Source organism: Lycorma delicatula, chromosome 1 (genome assembly GCF_047948215.1).
Source record: "Lycorma delicatula isolate Av1 chromosome 1, ASM4794821v1, whole genome shotgun sequence".
NCBI classification, from domain to species: Eukaryota; Metazoa; Arthropoda; class Insecta; order Hemiptera; family Fulgoridae; genus Lycorma; species Lycorma delicatula.
In genome coordinates, this window is record NC_134455.1 from 334,033,163 (window position 1) to 334,054,824 (window position 21,662).

At 31.5% G+C, this 21,662-nt stretch overlaps 1 protein-coding gene across 3 annotated transcripts in view; it reads right to left on the reverse strand.

Moving 5' to 3' along the window:
• LOC142334282 (dopamine receptor 1-like) overlaps positions 1 to 21,662 on the reverse strand; it is a 93,755-nt gene that overhangs the window by 24,768 nt on the left and 47,325 nt on the right. For 2 of the 3 annotated variants that reach the window (XM_075382197.1, XM_075382196.1), the window contains exon 2: positions 5,321 to 5,423. In XM_075382197.1, coding sequence (XP_075238312.1) covers positions 5,321 to 5,423 — 103 coding nt within the window. Of the gene's footprint in view, positions 1 to 5,320; positions 5,424 to 13,807; positions 13,837 to 21,662 lie in introns of those variants that run through there. The other variant, XM_075382198.1, reaches the window with a different exon arrangement.

Below are 21,662 nucleotides of genomic sequence, written 5' to 3' on the forward strand. Positions count from 1 at the left end.
TAACTACAATAATAAGCCCTCATTGAGAGCTTTTCAACGATGTATTACAAGTGGTACTTATTTTCATTGGTTCCAGAGTTGTAGCCAAATTAAATACATGAAATACTCGTATTTGGTTCTTACAAGAGGAAGGCACATCGGTTCAAATTCGACTTCATCTCCTTTTTAAAAAAATTTTTTTAATATAAATATATTGATTTATTAATGATTATTAATTTATGATTGTAAAAAAGATTTTACAATAAATAATAAATCAATAATAACAATAAAAAAAAATCATAAAATATCAGAAGTTATTAATAAAATAAAATTGTATGTACTTTTCATTAAAAAAAAAATGTGTATATGTAATTTAATAGGCGTACAAGTAAGTCATGTGGTGTCCACATCAAATTTGGTGAAACATTTGATTATTCGTTTTTGTTTTCATTTTGTTGTTGGTTACATCATAATAATTTAAAAACGTGGTATTAGATAGGTATAAGACTTACATTTATTTAAAAAGCAATAAAGGAACTTTTACTCTACCTTAATATTTCAGGTAAGATTGTTGAATTAATACCTGTATAAATATTTGACGTTAATAAAAACTTATATTTTAGGAATTGTGAAACTGTCCACTTTATTAAATAATTCGAGGATCGTATCTCACTTTAAAATGAGGTGCAACAAAAAATGTGTATATGTAATTTAATAGGCGTACAAGAAAGTTATGTAGTGTCCACATCTGATTTTTTGAGGTGCGATGGTGAACGGCGAGGCGCGCGGCGGCTCAACCAATATAGCCACTGTTACTGTATGTACGACGCGACTGGCTGCACCTGCCTCCGGTTACTTGATTAAAAAACATAAAAGTAACTGAAAATTTTATTGTGAGAAACGAAGTACGGTCATTTACCAATGTTTGTCGCATAACGATAAGAACCGGGCAAAATACATTTTTACCCGTACGAAGTACGGGTAACCAGTAATAACTAATATTTTTAAAATAAGCGGACTTTCAAACCTACATTCTTAGCTACACAAAGTTTCAGCTCCTTTACTGACCAAACTGTTGCTCTGAAGAAATTAATATACACTTTTTACATTGTTAATAAATTTTTATACTCAAATTCGTTTTTATAAGTTGGACAAGTTTTAATTTTTGTTTATCATTATTATTATTACAAGCATGATATTTATTAACACAACGGATCCAAGGGGCAGAGCCGTCTGGTTAGACGGGAAGGGCGAGAAAAGCGAGTTATGACCGGCTAAATATCCCCTGACCGCGGGGGGAAAAGAAAGTAACCAAATAGCACGGGCGAAGCCACGACGGTGATGCTCTATTTTTTTGGGCTCACAGATATAAAGTTAATAAAGTTTAGTAATAAAGTTTAGTTTAATAAAGTTAAGTTTATTAACCAAAGTTAATAAACTTTGGTTAATAAAACCAAAGCTTTATTAACCGACTTCAAAAAAGGAAGTTATGTATTCAACCCGTGTATTTTTTTTATGTATTTTTTTTTTAGAAATATTTTGCTATTAATCCGATGCAATCGAGGCAGAAACTTTTTGCGGTGATACCATGATGTTGAACATTTTTAGACACAAAAAATTGGTCTGAAAATTGACAAAAATGTTTTTCACCGTTCGATGGGTACGTAGGGACAGCGGGAATACTGATATTCTGTATGTTTGAGTCACGTTAGATGATGTTATATGGTCTTCTGTAGAGCAGATAATGTGAATTTGTGTACAAGATATGTAGTACAGTTAATAAAATCCTCAAAAATCGAGATATCTCGTCTTAAACCTTTCAGATCCAAAATACATTATATATAATGTACCGATGCTGTAGGGACAGCATCGGTAGGGACAGTGGAAATCTTATAATTCTATATACGTGCAACACATTACATGGTGTTTGCGGTCTCTCGCCAGGTCGGATAACTATATTTCTTCATAATATCGTAACACTGTTGATATGTCGTTAGTACGACGCCTTGAGCGAAGTGTAGCACATTATTAAATCCTGTGCAAGGTTTTTCAATCTTTCCATCTCAGCATGTGCTTTTTTATCGTGTGGGCTATTCAGTACTTTTCGGGATCTAAATCGTTCAAAGCTAAACCATCCTAGCTTCTGACTCGACTGGTCTTACAATTTATGTACTGTTACAGTCCAACTTAAAATTAAGGTAGCAGACGTACATATCCATATCCTTTAGTAGATTTAAACGTTGTATTTATTAGTGTAATAAATACATAACCACCTTCATCTTTCATTTTTGTACGTATTGTTTCGTCATCGAGTTTTACTAACACAGCTTTTGATAACTCACCTCTTTCCAGTTGTCCCTTAGTAGGGCAGGCCATTTGAATCTCTTTACAGTTCCATAGCGCCGTTAACTAAACCATCATAAATCGATATATTACGCCTTAACATAACTCTTGAATTCTCTGCCAATTGTACATTATGCAACAGGGCATTACAGTAATTGACGTCTACCGGAATAACATTCCCGGGGGGAGTTTTCTCATATGTTGCAGCTTCTCTTGAATCATCAATAGCGTTTAATAATGTAAACTCTATTTGCTTTTGATATACTAGTTATAATACGATTACATTCTTCAACTAATTTAATAGTTGGGAATATTCTTACAGCATTTCCATCTGCAAATTCGTCTGTTAAAGTATCCTTCCTCTTTCTCAAAACATTTCCAATTGGCCAGTTGTAACTTCGCTAAAACGCAAGTTATTTAATAAATCGACATTTATTAAATATCGATTTATTATTTAACACTCCGTTTCATTTCTTTGTCTCATGTTTATTGTTAGCTCAGAAAATGAAAACTAATGCCACAAAAATATTTCTTCTTCAAATTAAGGAAGTTGAACTAAACACCGATAGCTTTTGACTGGAGGCAGCTGCATTATATCACCAAAAAGGAGCACGTTAACTCCGCCGAATAACTTATTTTTATTAATCAGACGAAAATTATAAAATAATTATTAAAAATAAAAAACGAAACCGATATCAAAATGCGCTAAAAAGTAAGAAATTATTTCGTTTAGTTAATTCCTTACACTTTTAGGCGCCAAAACCTAAAAAAACAAATCGGTGCCAAAATACATGATCATACTTATGTTGTACCTGAATGGACCTATAGACGTCGTACATAAAAAGACGTAATTATCGCAAACGGAAAAGCAATTAAAGTACATAAATATGAATTCACTGATGCAATATCGGTGTTGGTTTTTATGAAGTATACGTATATAATATTATTATAGAACAAATTTATATGATATCTAGAAATTAATCTTGTAAAAGATGGTGCCGATTCAGAAAAGTGTCTAAGGAATTAATTTAAACGAAATTATTTCTTACGATTTTGCGCATTTTTATTCGGTTTCATTATGTTACAACATAATTATACGTTTTTCTGTTATTGAGCTTAATCGATTCTAAATAATGTTTACCTGCTAGTAAACATCCATTTCGGCCAACCATTGGTAAACAGATTGATACGAAGCCGCCTCTAATTGTTTTTCTATATTCTTTGAATCGCTGTAATTACTTATGAAGCTACACTCATACTTCAACATCGAATATTGAAAATAATAAATGCTTATGGTAAAATATATCATTACTTTTTATTGTTCGTTGTTGGGTTATAGATTAGGTAACGGAATCCGTTCGCAAAATAGACATTCCCGATCTCAACCCGAAAATCCTGCTTAAATAAATTTCATCGGATTGCCTTGTATAATGGCATTATATAATAATTTAACATTTGAAATCTTTTCAACAACGTCTCAAAAGTCGCTATATTGAGAAAAACAAGCAAAAAATTAATGTCAGTAAATTAAACACCTGTGTATTTAATATATTTCTAAAAACGAAATAATGACTAATAATTATACTAATTATCTTATAAAATTTATTCGAAATGTACACTGTAAACATAATTCATAAAACAGTATACTTTACCCTAACAGTTTACTTTTTAAATTTGGTTAGCACAATTCTTTGTCTTTGTTTAGCACTTAAAATTCTACTTCAACGAGTGATTTTGAATTTTATAAATTTCTCAGTTTTGTAAATACCTTAATTCTTACAATTCCCATTGACGAATAAACACATAGGCAAAGGTCGCACGACCTTGGAGGTCTATCTGTTTTATCCTGCAATCCGATCTATTCTTCATAGTGGCTTTTGATAAATTTCTCTTGTGCTAAATCGTAAAACGGAGGATTAAAATTGGATAGTAAACACTATCGTTACGATTATCAGTTTGAAACTTATCTTTATTTTTCAGACAATGTGTAGTGATAAAGGTTCTATTGCACATTACAGTGAACTGTAAAGGATTTCCAAACTCTTAACTATATTAAAGCTATTTTCTCTAAGACTATAATAAATGGTGTGGTAAGCTTCCGATTTCATCGATTTTAGAGTGTTATCTAGCCTTTTACATTAAAAAGACTAAACGAAGTACATGTATTTCACGGAGATTTTAATTAATAGATCAATGTATAGGAGAATTAAAAGAAAATTAATTTTATATTTTAATACGGATAGATCTTCAAATTATTTTATGAGTCTTCTCATTTGCCTGTTAGATAGTCAGTGATTTTCGATTCTTACTGGGTCGAAAAAATCTTTTATATCGGCTCGAGTAATTTATATTTAAATTGATATTAGCTACCGGGTAGGTCAGGACCACTTTAGAAAGATGTACAGTAATTTAAAAAAAATCCATGAATAATGAGAAAAGAAGCTTTCTGTTACAGTAAGACACGCTGACTGCAACACCAATGGGTCACCCGTTATTCAGGATGTTTATTATATTATTTCTAGCAATTAAAAAAAAAAAAAAATGATTATGTAGAAGATTATCTAGGAGACTGTATAAATTTCTATACAGCCTTCGATTTAGTAGCCGAATCCTCTGTCCTTTCTAAGAGGTAAAATATAACAAAATTTTGTTACATTTCCTTTGTAGATCATAGAAAACTACAAAACATAAATGTAAAAGATGAAGGTAAACAATTCATCTGATCAACAGCTAAATAGATAAATTAATTAATGTTCCTTTATAAAAGTTTCCATAAATAAAAATGAAAACAACAATATTTTTTTAATATTAGAGGTTAAAAAAGAAGATGAAATAGGGCCGTCATCTCTAATCTCTTATAATTCTTTATTGAATGTGTCAACAGTCATTCGATAAACCGTACTTTATTGCAACGTGATTCGTACGCGAGTTACTAATTATAACAAATTTTTTTCTCTATCATTTATTTAATTTGTGTCTTTCTTATCATTTTACTTACCTATCGGGACTAATGATAATGTAGTAAGTGTATCCAGGTCCTCGGCAATTTCCGGTAGATGTGTCGTTGTTGTCGACGTCCAGTTGTATTCCGGATTAGACTCCTGTAAAAGAAAAAAAAAGTTTCTAATTTCAAATGACCCAAAATCTCTTGAATAAAGCTGTAAATAATCGGATAAAAGAGGTCACCTAGGCTTGGGTGTGGAAATTTTTGGGTGTGGAAATTTAAATAAATGTTAAATAGTAATTTTCATTCATTCGACTGTAAATAACTTTCTGAAATCACTTTTTCTTACCCTATATTTTACATTAATATTTACTTCATTTATTTTTGTCACCAATGTACTGTTGTTTAAATCCCTGGAAAATTTAATAATCTATATTTACGATCCCGCAATCATTATCCAATTGTGATAGATCTATTGCACTATCTATTATATTAATTTAATTATGATAATCTATATTTCTGTTGACTGTTGGTAAAATAAATCCAGAAAACCACTATTTTCTATACAATAACATTTTTTAATACCTTCTATTTAAACTCTCTCTCCGGGTTTTTGTTTTAAGAAATTTAACGGTTTACATAGGACACTTTGAATAATAGTCACTTGTATCGACTGGCAAAAGTTTTGGAGCCTTTTCTTTCACACTATATTAGAAAATGTTCAAATATAATTTAGTAACCTCTGCATGAGATTGTAAGGCGTAGTCTATCAACGCTTGGAAATCAGAAATGCTCTTTTGAATGAGAGTGAAACATTACCGATATACTTCGCTACTCGTAATGGAAAATAATCCCCACAAGTTATATAAGAAACTATATATAATCCTTGTAGACAGGACTTAACTCACCGATCGACCTATTATTATTATTTGATTTAGAAAGAGGATTATGATGATTGATTGGAAATTCTAATTTCTAACAACTTTCACGAACCATATTAACAAAAATAAATAAGTATTCCGAGATCGGTGAGAAACGATACAGGAGTTTTACCGATATTTCACATCGATTAATATAATCCTCTTCCTATTATTTAAGCTAAGCTTCTTGGTTTTTGAATTTGGACTACAGTTTTATCTAATAAAATGCAAAAACACTATATTTACGAACAACTTTGTTGTAATAAGAAAGATTCTCAATTACCACTGTAATCTTATCATATAGTTAGTTATCTTGTGTACATGGAACATTTAGAATCGAGTTGGCTATCGAATACGTAAAACTATCATCTATAATAAAATAAGTAAAATTTTCATTGTTTTTGAAAATACAAGGCACGTATTATAAAAGAAGAAACAATTCTGTTAATATTGAGATATCAATTAAATACATTCCTAAAACTGCCTGAAACCGACGTTAACAAAAATATTGAGTTTTGCAATGAAATATTGTTGCTAAATAATATAAAATTTTATAGCTATCAATTATCACAATTACCAATCGGCTAAGACAATTATCTTAAACGATATAGATCTAATTTGTGAAAAAGTATTTTAAAAATCTCGAGGGAAAAATTCTAAAACCTCTAGAAGACTTAAATCATTTTGATAAATGAAGATAAGAAGACAAATGAAACAACTGAAAGCAAATCAAATGGGTTTTCATGAATCAAGATAGAATCAATTCATTATTTTAAGAGGTTAATTTGCTAATAAATCCATCTTTTTTATGAAGTGAAGTTTATGGAAGAATTATTAATAATTCTATCGGTGAATTGATTGAGTATTTGGTTTACATACCACAGATAATTTTTTTGAAATAAAAAACTCAGTCGGCTTAATGAATTCACAACTTTATTCGTTAAAGCATTTGAAACCCGGGTTTTCTCTTCGTGACGGTTCTAAATTTTTTAATCGTACCTTTGGATGACAAAAAGAAAACATTGCAACTTAAAATATTGAATTTATAGTTTTGTTTTCGGGTGAATCGCTCAAGAAATAATAGGAGCTATGAAAGCCTTCAGACGTTCCACGTTGAGAATGTTTCCACCAGGCGAGAAGTGATAACTCACCGGGTTGGTCTAGTGGCGCGTCTTCTCAAATCAGTTGATTTGGAAGAAGAGAGTTCTAGCGTTCAAATCATAGGAAAGACAGTTACTTTATACGGATTTGAATACTAGATCGTGGATATTGGTCTTCCTTGGTGGTTGGAACCACACATCTCAGGAATGGTTGAACTGAGGCTGTACAAGACTACATTTCACTTACACTCATACATATCATCCTCTGAAGTAATACCTGAACGGTAATTTCCAGAGGCTAAACAGGTAATAAGAAAAGACAAGAAGTGATATAGAAGAAAGAAGTGATAATAAAAGAAAAGTATTTTCCTGTCAAAACTATAATTTTTGTTTAAATGAAAATCGTAGACTGTTGAACATAGTAACTGAGGACAATTGAATTGTGCATAGTATCTATATTCCTATATAACCTACTGAAGCCCGTCTTTTAAACATGTTACATTACAATCTGTGTTCTACATGCTTGATCGATTGCGTGAATATTACGTACAATTTGTAAATGTCAATGGTGAACTAAAGAGTATTTTTGTATCTTTTTTACAAATCATAAAATATTTACATATATATATTTTTCTCTTAATGATATCGCCACATAAGCTTAAAGCTTGTGCATGGGATATGGAAATGGACATTTTGTAGCGTATGAAAAATGCCATGTCTGATCGGGATTCGAACCCGGGACTTCCGGATGAAATGCCGAGACGCAACCACTCGCGCCACGGAGGCCGGCTGTAAATTGGTTTTGGTATTAAATTTAAACTGGTTTTGGTTCATAAGCCAAAAACCCATTTTGTTTTTTTTTTAAAAACATTTAAAAAATTTTAGAATATTTAAAATCTAAACCGAGAAAACGATTGTTTGCGAAAAACTACTCATTGTACTTCAAAAACTGTAAAATTTGCAAAACTTTTAATGCAATTGTAGAAAAAGTATATATGATTAATAAACCTATAAAATTAAACATTTTTATTTCAGCCCGTTTCTGTTTGGAAGACGTAGAATTAACGTTTACAAAAAAAAACTGCTGAAAGCCCTATTTTCATACCAGTAGATAATTAAATAAAGGATGATAAATAAAAGCTACTTTTAAAGTTTTATTTTTTTTTGTAGATTTATTATTAAAAAAAAACAAAAAAATTACTAATTTTTTTGAAAGATACATAAGTCTATTTACAAATGTCTACTGCGGCTCATACGTTCATATACTATCGGTGGCGCAAACCTTTAATGATGTACAATGGTAATCGGTGAGCATTCTTGGTCACGGTACGATGTTTTCCTGTACGGCGGTAAGTCTTCATTCAGATGGATTGAGGCTGCCAACCTGGCAAGTTTTACTCGTCCAGAAATCCTTTCTAATTTATCATTTCAACAATTTTCCTTAAACGATTTTTTTTTTGTTATAGCCATAAATTTTGTAATAATTTTATCAAACATGACCCGTTGGTATGATTATAGAATAATATAATAATTTATAAAAACTAGTTACCGACAAATTTTTTTATATGTTTCAAGTACTTTCGGATACCAAATCCATCTTCAGGAACTCAAAAACTTTTATTTTATTCTCAAAATAAAAAAAAACTAAAACTCATTCATCGCATGTAAGTCGTTATGTAAAATATAAAAGTATACAACGGTGGTAAAAAAAAAATTGTTAAGTGGTTTTGATAAATTATTATTATAAATTTTTTATCTAGAATAACATTTTTATGGCCCATATTCAATTATATTTCACTTATTATCTTCATATCCTTAATAAATTTCGTAGGCAATTATAGTTTACAATTTTTCACATGTCTACGTACAGTAAGTGAAATTTACTTAAATCCTGTATTCATTCTGACTAATCGGAGTTTGAGCTAATTATCAGGTTATTTTCACGAAGAATTCAATCATTTACTTTCCTACCGAATTCGTTGTACTGTCTTTTGCAAACCATTCCATCGCTCTTGTCTTCTTAACCGATTGACGCTCAAACTGTTCAGCCCCAACCACTATTGGAAACAATGTCGCAATGAAGAAATTCTTTTTACGGTCTATTCTTTCAAGTTTTCATCAGTAATGCAGAACTTCACTTATTACATCAGAAAGAGCAAAGCTTTTTATCAGCATCATGAATATTTTATGAACTCCTTTATATAGGAATTACAAATATATAATTATAAAAATTTACAGTTTGAAAAATTTTAATTCTTGTTTAATATTCTTTATCAACATACGCAGTCCATTTAACTTTCCTGCTTAAAAATCAATAGTTAAAATTGTTGCAGCAGCTAAATAATTTGTAAGCAACTTATAACTAAGAAAAAAAATTATCGTTATATATGTTAAATTATGGTTTAACTATGGTATGCTTAAATTATGGTTTAAATATATATATTCTCTTAAAATCTTCTATTAAAAATTCCATTTTTTCTATCATCACGACGTCTTTCATTCTTGTATATTGTATGTAAGGGTGCGCGCGCATACGCATTTTTATGGAGTGATTTGGGGTTATAATTCTCTCTGGCGCAACCGAATAATCTGAATAATCGATAAAACGATGTACTTCAAAAAAGTATGTATGTATGTAGGATGGCTGTAAACAAGTGTTAGCTGTTGTTACCGGTCTGAATTAATTAGTAAGATTATTAATGTGTTCGTGTCTGAGTTTCACGGTATCGGATTAGATCAGTTGATAAATATCATTAAAATGTTCATGATGAGCCTAAAGCGGGTGTAAATCTGTAACTACCTGAAGAGGATATACCGACTCGTATAAAACAATGGCACGTACGGGGTAGAAAGTGCGGACACCCACACAACTTAAACACATGCTCACCGCGAACATTTTCATGAATAAAATTTTAAGTGGTATACAAGAAGTCTAATGAAGTCAGAAATTACGTACTTTTCCGTTTAACAGTTTGTGTGCTTATAATTGGACAGTATCAGTTAACATACTTTCTGTTCTCTTTTTCATAAATTACCTCTTACATTAAGCAAAATGTATCTGAATGAAACAGAGCCACAGTCTGTTCATTGTTTTTTTGATTAATAGATGGAGCCATTTCATGATTAAAACATGAATGCGACAAAACCGTGTCGTAACGACTCTTTGTGGTCGGCACTACGCAGACAAAATACATTCGTGGTGAAACATACAAATCGTTTTCATCTCCGACCCATCTAAATTGAAATTGGTAGGAAGTAGGTTCGAACATATTTTAGTAGCATCGTTAAATTAAAATTCCGTAACTAACATTTTTATTTCTAAATTATTTTTGTATCATATGTATAACGCGCGCGCGTACATACACACGTTGCAAATACTGCACTATGAAAAGAGTTTTTTTGAGGGATAAATTCATATTAATTCTGACAATTAGCAAAAAATCTGATTTAATATGTTTATCCATATGTATATTTGTGGTTATGTATAATATAGTCCTATACGGCCGATTATATTTATTCATGAATGACTGAGAAGGATGATTGCATTTGCGTAAAAACGTGAAGTACCTAGTGCTATGTAATGCTAATTGTGGTTTTTAATTTTTAAAATAACTATGCCATCTTAAATTATCAACGCTGAATACCACGAGTATTGCGAACCTTTATGATATAAATGTATAACTAAACTTTTTCGCATAAAATCGAGGACCAAGTGTTTTTAAAGTTAGTTGTAAGGTGTTAAGACGCAAAACTGTTATTTTTGTTTCATTTACAGACCGTTAACATGAAGTTTTGAACGAAGCTCGGATTAATTAATGTAATTACATATATTGTGAGAAACTTTCAAGAAACAAGTGCAGTAAGCTCATGAATGTATAACGCAGTGTACGATTTGAAACGCTTCTGAACTTTCCAAAACGCTTTTGAAGTATCCGAACGATGAACGACACACTTTACAATTTAATCCAATTATTTCTACAGAGAAGTAATGTTAAAACAACGAAATTATGATCATGAGTCTTTTGTTCGATCGAGGCGTATTAAAATACTTGAGATCTAGTTTTATACGAGAGGTTTTTATTAATGTTGCGATTAATAATCGGAAATTTTAAATAACTGAGTTATTAATAAATAATAAAATCAAATCAAAACCTTCGTACGAATTACTATATTTTCGTTAACAAAAGAAAACATTTAAGCTTTATACAAAGTGTAAAAAAAATAAACCTTGTTCTTTTCTAAATCATTTATCTGGTATTCGTTAGAAAATAAGAAATATTTTACTGGTTTATATTTTTATTAAAGAAACAGTAAAAAACTCTTAATTACCCTTTTCTGAAGCTGTTGTTCAAAAATCCATGTTTTCTAAACGTGTATTTGAAATAAATAGATTAAATGTGTATTTGAAATCCATATTACGCATTATGGGGTGAGTAATCCTTGTAGTTTAAGGTTTACCTTATCCAACGATAAGTTTGAGTTTAGTTTGATTTAGCTCAAATTATTTCATGATACAGCAATGCAACTTAGTTTAAATTTAGTAAACAAAAACTTATTTGTTACAAATAAAAAAAATTATTTGTATTTTAGATCATTTGCGCCACTAAACTGTGTGATATGAATGAGATTTTATGAAATGTAATGTAATTTAATAAATCGATAAGGATAAAATTACTGTGGATAGATCTCGATCAGAGTAAGATTACGAAGTAATCATAAATAAAAAAGCGAAATTACAGTCCATATTAATATAAAAAATATCTATTTATGAAACTATAGCGTTGCGATAACGCTAGACTACAAATAAATAAAATCGCTGCAATACAAAACAAACGTTTGCACCATCGCAACTGTTCGGACTGCAGAAAGTGCAGAAGAGATATGACTAACGGTTCTACAGAACTCTCGACGGTCAGTAAAACGAAATTCGCAATCATTGAGCTCAATGATCTTTGTTTCAATAAAACAAAGAACGATGTATACTTGAAACCGTATTTCTTTTCATCTTAAAAAATTAAACTTCTTTAGAAAATTCAGCCGAATATCTATCGAATTGCCGTGAATTTTGTAAAAAATTAATCAAAACTCACGCGTTTTGCAAAATGTAATTATGTCAAGCCAAGCTGTTACTAAGTTAACAGAGTTCATTAATACAGAAAACTGTAGACAGAAATCTGTAGACACAAACAATCTTATTTTTTATCTGAACAATCACGCTATTACGAAATATTATAGATTTATATAGTAAATATTTTAGAAAAAATCATATTCCTTATTTCCTTGAAATAAACAATGACATAGTTGCAGTTACAGCTTAGAAATATACTGATATACTTAAAACACCTATTGTTTGTCAACGCTTAAAGAAATATAATGATGGCCTACGGATCCAGTACGTAGTGCTGGTTTACTTCGTGAGAATGTGTATAGATATACTACGGAAATTATTCCCGATCGACTGATTTCTCAGAACGGAAAAATTAATTGTTCATCGAGATCTTCACACGTACGAGAGTTTTTTGTGGAGTTACTAAAACGTAAAGTTTTACGAAAAGAAACCAAGATTAATTAATGAGTTAATGGAAAATATCATTCATCTAATCAAAACCATAAATAACAACTTGGAACGTGTGTTGGATAATGTAATGTGAAGAATCGAACTGAAAAATTTATTGTACACAATGAAACTCGTATGTCTGATGCTATTTTTACTTCCTTGTACGAAGTAAAGGAACTATTGTGATCGCGAAAAATTTAGGTTTTCAAATTTCAATGGAAATATCCATTTTGACTAGTTTGGCGTGACGTCTATACGTACGTATGTATTTCGCGTAACTCAAAAACGATTAGCCGTAGGATGTTGAAATTTTGGATTTAGGACTGATGTAACATCTAGTTGGACATCTCCCCTATTGATTGCAATCGACTGGACCAAAAGTATCCAAAAAATCCCAATATCCAAAAACATTTGGATTTCGGACTTTTTTCTTAACTGCAGTTATAAGCCCTCATCGAGGGATTTTCAACGATATATCATAAGTGGTACTTATTTTCATTGGTTCCAGAGTTATTGCCAAAAGAAATTTTGATTAATGAAATATTTGGATCTTAGGGGAAGGCACATCGGTTCGAATCAGACTTCATTTCCTTTTTTTTTAACTTTTTTTTAATTTAAATAATTATTAACTTTTTTGATTTATTAATAATTATTAACTTGTGATTGTAAAAAAGTTTTACAATAAATAATAATTCAATAACAAAAAAAAATGTAATGAAAAATATATGTTATTTAATAGGCGTACAAGGAAGTCATGTGGTGTCCACATCAGGTTTTTTAAAAAGGCTAAGTTAAATAAAATATACTGTATTAATTCTTTATTTCTAATATTAGACAAAAATCAGTCTCGTATACAGTTGGTTCGTATAAATAATTGTCTTATTTTCGTGTCTCACTTGAATATTTTCCTATTTCCATTATTATAATTTTAACGATTAAAAAATCAAATCAGAAAAAAAATTACCTTCTTGTAATTGCTAAACTCCTCAAGACATATTTAGAACAAATTCACCCATCACATAACTCCGTTCGAAATCACGCCCGCATCCTGCTCACAGATTCCCGTAGTTATGTAAAATCCGTATACCTGTAAAAGGTGAGTCTTATCATTTTAATTTTTAACACACCAATTTAATGAACGAAATTGATTATACAAAGCAACTCATTCTGCTAATAATACAACGCAAAATTTCCAGTACCGATGCGATCCTGCTGGTCATCAGCATTTGTTAACCACTACTTATGACACATTGCGACATCGAATATTGTATTTTTATTAATCTCTGCAGGGGAAAAAAGAAAATGATCTATTTAATAAATTGAGAAACGTAAAACAAAATAATATAACATATAACATAATCTTGCAAAGTCTCATGTAACTCGTGAATGTTTAATATGGAAATCGTAATAGATAACCAAGACCGACCGACGGATTCGTTCCGTTTGGAAGGTTGTAAGTGGACAAAGGATTAAACCGAACGGAAGAGGGCCAACGTATTCGTTGGCCTCCGTTCAAGTTTGCTGTTCAGGCGGTAAGTACTGATCACATCACAGGGCCATCACTGAGCCATCACATATTTGGTGGCTGGCGTAGACAAGTGTGGGTACATTGGCTACCAATACTGCGAGTACTATCCATCCTCAATAAACTCTCTTCAATACTGTATTTGTACTATCTATTTACTATTATCTAGCTGGTGTAGCCGAACGGATTAAGATGGAATGGATAATGTGGACTCTTTTTCATCAATTGAATTATATAAGTAAGTAAAAGTGTAAGAATTCAGTAGAATATAAGATGAGAACTACTGTTGCAATACTTATTAGCTAACGAATCGATTATTGGCGTCAAGGAATCGGATGACCATGTATACCATTCATTCTCAGTGCCGATCCATTCGCGACAAACATTTGATCGGATGGGATTCCATACGTCGGTCGGTGGTCTTAATTTAGTTTATAATTCGTCTACCCTTAACATTTAAAGCATTATAATATATAAACACAAAATGTTTAAAATCACAACAGAAATATTAACTGTCAAGTGTTTAAAACATAATTTCCAGAAAACTGTTTGTTCCGTTCTACATCGAGCCGCCCGGTGCTGCGATCTAGCGGATGCTAGCGCTAACCGGAAAGTGAAGCCCGTACTAGTATTCTACGTTAGAATCCCGCCTAGTGCGGTCGCATTATTCATTTCGTCCGGATGGACAACTAGTGTTAGTTTTATTCTACGTCAGGATCCCGCACAGTGCGGTCGTGTTTTCATTTCAGCCCAAGGGGACTCACAGTTTCTTGATAATTTTCAAGTTCAATTATGACTAAGGTGTCATACATTCTTAAGTTTAATGTAACTATTGTAATTCAATTAATATGTCAAAGGTGACAACAAATTAAATATAACGTTTCAAGAAGAACATAGCGTTGCTTCATTTCATCCTCTACCATCTCATCAAAAAATACAGTTCACACTAGCTCTAAATTCGACCACTGTTAATTCTAAAATTTCCATATTTTGTCAAGACAAGGAAAAACAACAGCTTATGAGGCAATTAATAAAGCAAAACTGTAAATGTTTTACAATTTTTCTTGTTGCACACGGGCATAAATTTAAAACTAAGCAATATACTGTTTTAATGTAGTTTTCCTTATGTTTTATGAAAAACATTTAAGCAATAAAATAACATTCTATAGGTTAATGGAAAAAAAGATTGGGGAAAGAGTAACATTTTCACGTTTTTTACATGTATTATGAAGCGATCTGTAAAGCTTATATACAATTATATAACTTATATACAATTATTTAACTGGAATAGAATTATAGTTTTGTTAGTACATTAAACAAAGAAGAAGAAATAAAAATTAACACAGTATTGTTAAGTATTTATTAAAAAAAATAAAAAAAAGATGTTCAACTAATTCTGTTTGGATAATACCATTTTTTTTAAGCTTAAGAAATACAGACGAGCAATATTTTCAGTCCAATTTCCTACAAGTTCAATTTCCTTCAAGATAAAACACAACATGAAAATTTAGAAATCGCCTCCCCAATTTTTTCGAACATTTAATAGAATTAATCCCCGTAATACACAAGCTACTAAATCAAATTTTATGATTTTAGGTAAAACCGTTTCCGAGGAGTGAAGAAAAATTATCCCAAAACGCATACATACAAACAAATATTTTTTTACTCATATTTTATTATTTTTGCACTCAGGAAGATCAAAATACAAAAATCAGCAAGTCATTTTTCAATCTCCCTCAGATACATTCCCACGGTTTTTTTCTACAACATCTGGAGAAAAAAAATTAAGATAGATTGCTACTGAAGATCGACTGAAGTCGACTTTCAGGGCTCACATTTCAACCTCCTCCATTTATTCATTTATCCGTTCCACCGATAATTCTATATAGTTTTATCGACTAAGGGATGTAATTACTGTATGTTGGCATTTCTTTCAGCGCCAGTTCATCGATTTGTTGAGAGGCGACATGATTTTCAGTTTAAGGTCACAGTGATTAAGGCTTTTGTTTTGAAGTGACATAATTTGCACCGCCGATGTTGCAGCTAAGATCAAATTTCTTGTCTCATGAATCGTAAACGAGAATAAATGATGCGGAACAAAGTACTAAGGAGAGTGATTCATAAAGCTTAAGAACGAAAGGAGATTAGTTTGAGTTAATGACCGTTCAGTATTATATTTACTGGAAATGTTTTACTCGTGTAGTGCAGTGTTGTCCTTTTCAGATCGGATAATTCTGCTTCAAGAATATTATTAAATACCCGTAAAGCAATTAGTAATAATACTCGTAATACCTGTTTATTTAAGTACAATAGTAGTTGACTAAATCTTCGGTTTTTGTGTTTTCCTTTCCTACGCTGTTCTTTTAGATCGTAAATTAAATTCTGCTTTGTCAAAAATAAAAGAAAACTTATGCAACTTACCGAGTAACTTTGAGTAGCCTATACCGGTTACATCCAAATTAAAATAGTTTTTCTTTATGTATTTTTACCAGATATAGAGATTTAAGTTAAAGTTAAATATTTCAATTTACTTGAATCATAAGGTATTAATTTCCTCTGTAAGTTATTACTGGGCGAGCTTTGTAACTCAGAAAACCTCAGAATAGAGACCAGATAGAAACAAATATTTTTTAAAAAAAGAAAAATTATTATTTTTAACCAATTAGGTTAAAATTTGCAAATTTTCGATAACGGATGCACATGAAATAAATTGAATTTTAAAACTGAAAAAAAAATCTAGCCGGTATCTCAAAATCTTTAAAAAAAATGTAATCAACATTTTGAAATAGCGATTTTGTTTTCAGTTTGTTCAGTTCATTTTCATTTTGTTCTATGTAATATTAACCTTTATGCAGTAAATGATAATTTTTGATTACTAATCGTTTAAAACATACATTTTTAACAACACTAAGCTTATTGAAATGAAACATTAATTTAAAATCATAGTGGCCGGTCTCCATGGCGCGAGTGGTAGCATCTCGGCCTTACATCTGGAAGTCCCGGCTTCGAATCCCAGTCAGGCATGGAATTTTTAACACACGCTGCAAATCATTTATTTCATCCTCTGAAGCAATACCTAACGATGGACCCGGAGGTTCATCGTGGGAAGAAAATAAGTTTGTTTTAAATAAAGTTAAATTATATTTTATTGCTAATGTGTACGTTAAAATTTGTCAACTAGTGAACAATACAACCCCCCTCCCTATCACGGTCCAAGAGATGAGGATGATATATGTGACATGTAGATTGTAGAATGAGGTGTAGTCTTGTATATAGTTATGTCGATCATTCCTAAGACGTGTTGCTGATTGATTAGAGAATTAGAATAGTTCTATTAGAGAGAAAATAGTGGTTAATGAAATACCACTAATTTTAATACTTTAATTTTTGCTATGCACAAATTAAAGACTGCAGGCAGGAAAATGAAACTGTATAAGAGTCCGGGTCCGGACGGCATTCCAGTAGAAATCGTCCGGATAGGTGGAAGAAGGGCATTTTACAATGTTGGAAGTAATGAACAATGTGCTGAAAGGCGATTTATACCGACTTCATGGAAAAGATCAAGACTGGTTTTAATAATCAAACCAGGTAGGTCAGGAATTCCTTATAGACCAATTTGTGTTACAAATAATTTTTGTAAATTATTAAAAAGGATGTTAGAGGCGAGGTTGCGGGCCTATATTGAAGAAAGGGGTGATATTAGCCAGTGGCAATTTGGATTTCGATCAGGGAAATCAGCGACTGATGCTGTGAAGGAGGTGATGAAATTGGTTGATAAAGCGGTAAAGGACATGTGACGCAAGCGTCGAATTCCTGTAGTCATATTAGTGGATGAATACAACGCTTTTAATTCTCTGAGCTGGGAAGCAATATTTGAAGAAGGTCAATATACCGCCATATCGCAGACGATTGATACAGACATACTTAAAAGAAAGATTTTTGGTATACCGAATAGGAAGTAGTGAGATTGAATTTAAAGTGTCAAGGGGAGTGCCACAGAGCTCAGTTTTGGCATCCATTTTATGGAATATTACGTTCGATGGGATTTTGCACTTACAATACCCAGAAGGAGTGCAAGCATATTTTTGCTAATAACCTTGCGCTAGTGGTCACTGCAAAGAAGAAGGAAGACGTAGCTAGAGTAGCAAATAAGACACTAAATATGGTAAATAGATGGATGAGAACTAGAGGAATCCGGCTCTCGCACGGTGGCGATCTCTATGACGGGGAGACGAATTATAAGGATATTCCGATTTTCATTGAGGAAGGCCCGGTCCAGTTCGTTAGAAATACAAAATATTTGGGAATGTGGCTTGACCACAGAAGGTACTTTACTTTTCATCTACAGGAGGTCTGTACTAAAGCTGAACAAGTGGTACAAACTCTAAATAGACTATTAAGAACAACTGCTGAACCGCGGGCATTAATTAGGAAACTGTACTCACACGTGGTGATTTCTATGTTGGTATATAGAAGGTGTACTGTAGGGAAGGTGAGGGATAGCCCTCAGTGAAGCCGTCGTCTGTCCGTGCTTGCGCGGTTGGGCGGCGATGATGAAGCTGTGCGACTCCTGGGCTGTGCTATACTTAATTGCAAATCCGGTCTCGGGTGGGGAGGAACGGTGAAGTAGGAGTTTTAGTTGGTGGGGCGCGGGCACACATAGGCTCTTAAAATTTAGTCGAACCCGTGAGAGTCCGACATTCCCCCACTCACTAGTGGGGGGGTACGTAAATAGTATTTCTTCGCAAAAAAAAAACAAAAAAAAACTACTATTTAAGTACACCGGTATCCGCTGTCTAGTATTCAGCGGATACAAGTAACTAATTCTTACTAGGAATTGAACCACAGGACCTTCGATTTAAAAGTCTGCTGTTAAACAACTGATTTTGCGACAGGTTTACCATTAGACCAGTCCGGTTGGCAAACTCCAATTACGCATGAAATAAATATTTCACTGATTAATTGCATGTAATATTACACGTAATCGTGTAGTATAAGAGTATTAATACAACGATAAGCTTACGCTGTTTGTACGTGACCGCTTCAGAACAGCTACGTGTAGAAATCTACAGATATCAGATCGATAAAACCCTTATCTTTTGTAACGTATTAAGTCAATGATTATTTGCATCATACTTCTTAAAACATTAATTTACTTGGTAATCTAACATAAATAATTGAACTCGAATGATTATGTCTGTAAATACGATACCACAGACAGTAATATTTTGCAGTAAAATAACTATTATTTTAATTTTTATGCTTCTTAAGTGGGGAAGACATAAATAACAATATCTTAATTGAGAGTTTCTCAACTACTGAGAAACTCTCGTTAACGGGCACAGTAGTGCTTGCAAAATTTCATTAAACGAGTGTTAGGTGATCGCTAACTAGAGGTATTGGGGTAGTAGTATCTTTCGTTTTATTACAAAACTTAGTATACTATAGTATAAGTGTGATCTAGTAACGTATTTCAAAACTGCGATTAAGTGTGTCAGTGTGTTAATTTTGCCTTACTTGATATAAAAACTGTTACTCCTTCTACTGAATAAGTAATTGGATAAGTAAATTATCTGTAAGCATAAACTTAAATGGATTTAAGTAGAAATAAAAAAAGAAAACGCAAAGTAAACCAAACTTTGTACTCACAAGATAGCCCGAACATCACTGCAAATTTTTTATTACATAAGAAAATAATTTTAAAAAAAATAAAAGAACAGAAAATTATTATAATGTAGTTCTGTTATTGTAAAATAAATTTATTATTTTGTTTTTATATTCTGTTTTAAACTTTTGATTTTCGTTTTCAAACATCTTGTTTCTATTTTTAATATATTCTCTTTAGAATATAAATAAGTAAAATAAATAATAAATAAAAATAACATATACATACACACACTATATATATATATATATATAATATTTATTCATATACTTGAAATGTTAATTAAATCAGTAGAAGAATGTTAACTACCCAAAAATTTCCTATTTTAAATCGTAATTGAACGATACAATTCCAACTTCTCAAATATTTAAAATTGAAGTTGAAAATATGACTGCTAACTGAATATGAAAATTAGTCGATGGTACTTTCACCTCGATTTTCCTATAAATTTTGAGCTAGATGGGTACCTACTTCTTGGAGTTGGTAAGTACATTGAGACAGCAAATGAAGTTCAAAATTAAATCTTTATTTTAAACGCATAAAACCTTCAGTTCTAAGATTCTGGACCCTAGGTAGATCAATCGTTTTACCTTTTAAAGAGTGAGAGCACTAAGCAGATTCCACTCTCCAAGAGCGGAGTATTTTAGAGTAAAACCAAACGGAAGAACAAAAGAGGAGAAACAAGCGATTTTAAATGTTACCTTAGCTGGTACTTAGGAGTGAAATTAGCCGACAATATTTAAATTTCATAAAATTAAGGATTCGTGACAATCTGTGATGAGTGAGTAGATTTTGAGTTTAATACATAAAATTTGTAGTCGAACTACTTTTATATTCTTCGGAGTCGGTATAAAAAAGTTCTATTTTTGAAAAAGTACTATAAAAGAAGTTACCGAAAAAGTACCGATTTAAATTCGGTTCAATTTACTGAAAAAGTTAATAAAAATTAAATTATTTTACTGTAAGGAACCCAACGTTTTTTAACCTTCTTGGGTAATCAAACTTGTAAAAATAAACCTGTACAGACAATAAATTAATTAAAATATTGACCAGTATCCGTTCATAGGTTTTCAAAATCTGTAATAACAAAATTTGCCACCGGTGAAGGGCAAGTGCGTAGTGATGTTCGGGCTGAGTGGCTTTTCAGTTGGTTGCTTCCAACATCAATAGAAAGGGGTTTTCTGTTGGAAGATTGAAACAATTTTCGAGTGGTCTTTAATTTATAGAGAAAAATTAATTTTTGGTAAACCGGTTAAGAAAAGGTGGTCGACCAGAAATGTGTGTTATAACTAATCCGTGTAATACCTCTATTGCTTGAGGGATTGTGAGCGAATTGAGCATACTCACGCTAGAAGATGATATTTGATGTAGTTTAGGGAAGTTCAGAATTTAATATTTATTTTAAAAGTACAATTTCTCGTTTTTAAGAGTAATTTTACTGTGAAATTATTTATTTTACCGTAAAAAAATTCTACAATCCGCTAACTGACAATGGAAGTTATCAGCAGGTGATATCATGAAATGATACATTATTAAATTTGTATCCAAATTTTAACTTCCAAAAATCTCCCGCTTTTTGACCGGAATTGTCCGGTGAAGTTTATTTATTACAGCTTCCGCATTATATTA